The following is a 6,350-nucleotide window of genomic DNA, read 5'->3' as shown; positions in this document are numbered from 1 at the left end:
TTAACAGAATAGAGAGGCTTTGGAGAGATGTCTGGGTTGCAGCCACAAACATCTACTACAATGTGCTTCATCAACTGGAGGAAGAAGGACAGCTGGATATCTCTAACCGTATGCATCTCTTCTGTTGCCACTACGTGTTTGTTCCACGACTTCAAAATCATCTGGACACTTTCGTGATGGATGGGACAATCATCCCCTAAGTTCAGAAGGAAATCTGACTCCAAATCAGTTGTGGGAGATGGGAGGACATAATTTGTGTCTTCCTGAAAATGATGAGGTGCCAATGTTTTATGATTGTATGTCTGTAACACACACACACACACACACACACACACACACACACACACACACACACACACACACACACACACACACACACACACACACACATGTGTGTATATATATATATATATATATATATATATATATATATATATATATATATATATATATACACACACACAAAAACCTTTCAGTGTGTGAGGTGTGAAGACCTTCTTAAAAAACTTTCACAGTTTAAGACAAATCAGGGACTAAGGCAGAACTATCACAAGAGATAGAGTCACATTGACCATCCATCCATTGTTTCTTATTCTCACAGTAATATTAAGCTTTAAGGGAAGGCATTATTTTCTGAAAGTTCAGCAAAATAAAATATGTTTTGTCTCATTCATATAGGGCATCAACATTCCCTTGATTGACTGGGAAAGCAGTGGCCTCCCTGAAGAGCCTGAATCTGGAATCCAGGTACCAGAAATAGAGTGCCCGCTAACTGCAGAGGCGTATGGGGAACTTAGGGTTGCAATGGACCCAATGGGGCCATCAGAGTGTTTTGGCCGTGATATTTATATTTCAGTTGTACAGTATGTGCAACAACATTTCAATGTGTATATGTAAAGAATTACAGTTCCAGACAAAGTCTGGTAAAATTAAAGTGCTGAAGTGAAGTGGTCAGTGAAATTGTTGGTATTTGACATCTGTGTAATGTCTGAATACACTGTTAATAAAATTTTTTTTTTTGGAAAAGTCTTTGAATTTTTTATTTACTTTTTATTTTCAGTTGTAACTCTTTTCTAAATAATGAATTGAACATTCATCATAACATTGACATAGAATCACAGATTTTTTTAATGCCATTTACGATTTTTTTTATTATTAATGATCTTTTAGAGGTTCTTTTAAGATCAGTCTTTGAACTGAACAGTTTGTTTTTGAATAACATTTTGGTACATTATAGATGTAACTTATGCCAAGTCATGAGATATGAATCACTTCAATTACATCATAACACTGACAAGAATGTTGAACTCGGAAAACAGCTGGATTAGGCAAATGTACAGTATTTTACAACGTATGCCATTCAACAATATTAATTGTTTTCTGAACTTTCGATTATCAGGTGGTGATGTGTTTTCTGTTGAACAATATTTAAACTCAATCTAATGCATAGTTCGACTAATAAGCAAACTTATGCCAATTCAACCACACCTTTACACTAACCCAAATCCAGTGTCACATGTTGCAATACAGGCCTCCAGATCCATAGAAAACTCATTAAATGTACTGTAGTGACCAGGTAAACGTAGGATTTGGAAACATGTTGATGATCTTGGATGATTAGAACGGACCACTTCAACCTTCATGCCACATGAGGGTAGCTCCCACCCAACCCAGAACTTCACAAGTTGTTGAAGTGTACCTGCACTTGCTTCGAAGCAATAGTAATAATATATATTAGTAAATGCATTTGTTACATTTCAAAAAATGTCTTGATTCAACTCAGACTCAGAATATCTATCTTACCAATTTCAATGAAACGACGTAGGTACTCTGCAATGCGACATTTAATGTGAAGTGGGTATGTATCCTCATCGTCATCTTCCTCCTCCTCAGCAGGCCATACAATATTATCCAGGATAGTCTTTATTTAATTAAGAATAAACAGAAGAATTATAGATTCAACCAAAATATTTGAATGTAATCCTGTCCAATACTACATAAAATTCATGTTATAATACCTGAGCACAGCATGCAACGTCTGAGTGTCTGGGGAACATCAAAGGGACAGCATCTGGACGTTCTTGCAGCAGTGACCAAACGTTTGTGTCTTTCAAACCACGTCTGAATTGTTTGATCTGACGAATCGTCCTTCCAAGAACCTATACAACAGAATACAGACCAAATATTTAATTATAGTTTGACTGCTTTTAATTGTGGAGCAAAACAGATGTAGGTAAGATTAAAATATAAGATTACAGCATGATGCAGAAGTCGGTTGAACAGCCAATGTCTATTGTCATTTGTGACACCAGGGAGGTCCCAAGATAAAGCCAAGTCTAGGATGGCTTTCTTGTCTTGATCTGAAATTTCAGCATCTCCCTCAAGCTGTAGGAAACATTTTCATTGTGAAATTTCAAATATAATTTTAATTGTACAGGTGATTGATAAGTGGTTTAAAATCAAACATTTGCATACCAACTGTATAGTTTCACGATGATCTAGGTCTGGGCAGTCTTGTAGCTGAATAGTGGCTGTTTCAGTTGGTCTTCCTAGTAAAACATGTATTACAGCAGGACTAATCCCTGGTAAACAAGGACCACCATGGATGAAGGAGTGGCCAACCATCCTCCCAGCCATTAGGAAAAGGTCACTCTCCACTAGAATTTGGGATGTGGAGGGTACAAGATGATCGGGCTCACCCTCAAATAACAAGGTTGTTCCTGTGTTCCCTACAAAATAGATTTGTGAAAGATAACTTTTGGCCAATAAATTACTACAGTTAAAATTCCAATTCATAAATATTTACTTAGTTATGTTATACAAAATGGCTACAGTAAAGCATTCACATTGGTCTATTATATTTTTTTGTGTGCAAGTCAATAAACAAGGTCATTGGAATCAACAGTTAACAAATCTTACCTAAATTGATCATGAAGCCATTTGTCAGTTTTAAAACTGCCGTACTGAGAATATGACGATTCACCCCCTCACCAGTGGCGGCATCACCTGTTAAAGATGACATTAAATAATTAGTTCTCCCAAAATAGTAAAATCTGCATTTTACATTGTAGATGAACTAACCTTTTTTACAAGGTAACAACTTTTCAGAGAACATACCAGACATTTGTTTACTATTTATGGTAATACATTATCAGTGTACTTTTTATAAATCATGATATTGAGAAAATATTACCTCTGAGGATACAGGAAAATGGCCTAGCCCAGTTGATATTTGGTCGCTTGTAGAAAGAAATGATCTCTCTATCCTGCTCCTCTAGGTCGTCCCTGAGATCTAACATGAAACGCAAGGGTTGTCCCTGTTCTTCAGTACTCAGTAGTTGTTTTCTGTACACATCTGCAGCCATTTTTGGCTCAGTAATCTTCTTCCAATCTGAAGTTATAAGAAAAAAATGATTTTGTTTACTGTTTTCAACTAAATGTTTTAACCTATTTAAAACTCAATGTCAATGTCAACCATTATTCTTATTGCATCCACTCAACCTTCTCTTTCAAGAGATGTTCTGGCTACAGCATCCTCGCCACCTACTCTCCTGTTGGATGGTCCGGCTACAGCATCCTCGCCACCTACTCTCCTGTTGGATGGTCCGGCTACAGCATCCTCGCCACCTACTCTCCTGTTGGATGGTCCGGCTACAGCATCCTCGCCACCTACTCTCCTGTTGGATGGTCCGGCTACAGCATCCTCGCCACCTACTCTCCTGTTGGATGGTCCGGCTACAGCATCCTCGCCACCTACTCTCCTGTTGGATGGTCCGGCTACAGCATCCTCGCCACCTACTCTCCTGTTGGATGGTCCGGCTACAGCATCCTCGCCACCTACTCTCCTGTTGGATGGTCCGGCTACAGCATCCTCGCCACCTACTCTCCTGTTGGATGGTCCGGCTACAGCATCCTCGCCACCTACTCTCCTGTTGGATGGTCCGGCTACAGCATCCTCGCCACCTACTCTCCTGTTGGATGGTCCGGCTACAGCATCCTCGCCACCTACTCTCCTGTTGGATGGTCCGGCTACAGCATCCTCGCCACCTACTCTCCTGTTGGATGGTCCGGCTACCTCTTGCTGTTCAGATGTAGCATCCTCTCCACTTTCACTGCTGTGAGGTGGTCCAGTTACAGCATCATTTGTCCACTCTGAAGAGTTCTCCATTTCTCTAGAGCAACTTGCGGGATAAAACAACAACATGTCATCTATGCTGATACAAATATTTAAAAAATTAACCCATCTATGTGTAAACTGTACTTTAACATACTTTTCTACACAGAGACTAGCGTGGAATTCAATCATGTCTTCTGGAAAATAACTTTCACAAACTGGACATTGTTCCTATAAGTAGCAGAACAAATGTTTTAAAATGTTTTCAAAGTAATAACATTAATATTTATACTTGAAGAAGTTTTTTTTTTTTTTTTTTACAGACCATGCTGGGTTTGATCTTTTTTTCCTCACTGACATAAATTATGTCCTCATCTGGACTTTCTTCCTGTTACAGAAAAAAAAAAATCTCACTGGGAAATCAAACATTACACATCTACAGTATAGTAGTAAAATAAACTATGATATATCTGTAAACTTTACACAAACTTACTGATGCATTTTCTGAGTCTAGTGCACAATTGTCAATGTGCAGAGCCAAAACTTGAAGTGGCATGGTGACTCCACACTTTTTGCAAACAGATTTGGGCATCTTCTCAAATTCTGCTGAATGTGGGGATAATGGTGTACTGTCTATTGTATCTTGCAGTGGAACTATGTATAGTGTGATCTTTCCATTGCTAGATGCCACTTTTAAACATTTGGTTGTATAGCCTTCAGACTCGGGTGGCACCACAGTCAACTTTCTTTGTCCGCATCCACCTTGTTATTAAGTACAAGACATGGACCTGATTAGTAATATTTTGAAGTGGAACATTATTAAACATAGAATACATACACTGTAAAAAGGCTTACAACTTTCTGCATGTGTTAAAATATTCCTGCATTATAATATGCTGAATAAAAGATAAACATACTATAGTAATTACTATTGATAGTGCTGTGGAACTTAGCTTCTGTATTTTCTTATAGAATCAAACAACAATACCCATACCTGCAGCTTTATAGCAAAGCCAACCGCCAGCTAGTTGTTTAATTTTATGGTACTCGTCTTCGAGGATACTGACAATCTTAATCAAGAATCAGAAGGAGTAAGAATGAAGAACAGTCACCAAAAGATTGTATTAAATAAAGTGAAAACTGAGCACATATGCCGAAGTGAGTACACTACCTCTTTGTGAGTAGCATTTTCTGGCAATGACACTACCCTTCGTCCAAGGCCTGCCTGAAGCAACCTAAGCTCTTCTGCCCCCTTAGGAGTTCTGTCAGTATGCTCTGGGAGCAGAAAGAATTGTATGGAGAACGTCCGTATGGATTTGGTTACTTGAAAACGCCGTTTTCCTTGTTTTTTTAAAAACAGTCCAGGAAATGATCTGTCAAAAAAGAAACAGTTGAGGGTGAGGAAAAAAGAAAAAGTCGGAAACACCTCTGAGCTGATTGGTCAAAAGATTCTATTATAAGAAAGATCTGTGAAATACATTTTCAGACATACAGCTGGCATCTCAGTTTTATGGACTGCAGCAATAAAGTCTGATCTTCGGTATCTAGAACTTTTTGAGGCTGGAGATTTTTTTTGGAGACAATTTTTTTTTTCACAACATGGCTATAACAAACATTTATTTTGTGTTCCAAATAACAGTGAGTGAATAATGACAGATTTTGCATTACTGTTAATGGTTTTAAAAGTAAAAACTAACCTTTGCATTTCATTGTTGACAGTGGGTGCTGGAGTAGGCCTATTTGTCCCTGTATTAGGAGATCCACTAGGTTTTCCGGAGACAGATGTGACCCCTGTATGTATAAGACCAGGAGCTCCACTTCTAATCGATCCTGGCCGGGAAAGGGTAGGGGTGGCTGCGGGGGCGGGGGTGGGGGTGGGGGTGGCGTTGTGGCGTGCTTCCTCCACACAGTCCAACAAATTTTTAAGAGCATTTTGTAACCTATCTTGCCGGGCCTGCTCCTGAAAAGTAATTAGAGTGGTAGCTGCACTACTACAGTACTCAACCTGCCTTCTTATTACCTCACACATAATCATAACAGCAGGATATAAACAACTAACAATGCATACTTTGATAGGGAATATTGCTTTGGGATTGTTGGGATGAGCACTGCATGATATGCTGAGAACTAGCTCAATCTGCTGCAGAAAGAATAGTAGAATAAATGAGCAATGGACACACACTGTGTTTAAATTATAGATTTGGATATCAGCTCAAAGCTCTAAGCTTATATGATA

The 6,350-nt window shown here is 38.7% G+C and overlaps 1 protein-coding gene across 1 annotated transcript; it reads right to left on the bottom strand.

Annotated features, from left to right (window-relative positions):
- Window positions 1-1,057: 1,057 nt before the first annotated feature.
- LOC308689082 (uncharacterized protein) lies at window positions 1,058-6,143 on the bottom strand (the record flags this gene model as incomplete). The annotated part of the gene is made up of 14 exons (XM_081362635.1): window positions 1,058-1,708; window positions 1,804-1,921; window positions 2,019-2,159; window positions 2,257-2,385; window positions 2,476-2,729; window positions 2,920-3,006; window positions 3,194-3,391; window positions 3,502-4,181; window positions 4,272-4,345; window positions 4,440-4,502; window positions 4,608-4,876; window positions 5,109-5,184; window positions 5,286-5,487; window positions 5,812-6,143. The coding sequence occupies 14 exons, from the start codon at window positions 6,141-6,143 to the stop codon at window positions 1,491-1,493; spliced, it is 2,841 nt and encodes a 946-aa protein (XP_081218761.1). The 3' UTR covers window positions 1,058-1,490.
- Between the last annotated feature and the right edge of the window lie 207 nt (window positions 6,144-6,350).

Source organism: Scardinius erythrophthalmus, assembly GCF_964197995.2.
Source record: "Scardinius erythrophthalmus genome assembly, chromosome: 4".
In the NCBI taxonomy this organism is placed as follows: Eukaryota; Metazoa; Chordata; class Actinopteri; order Cypriniformes; family Leuciscidae; genus Scardinius; species Scardinius erythrophthalmus.
This window is presented reverse-complemented; position numbering and strand designations above follow the sequence as displayed.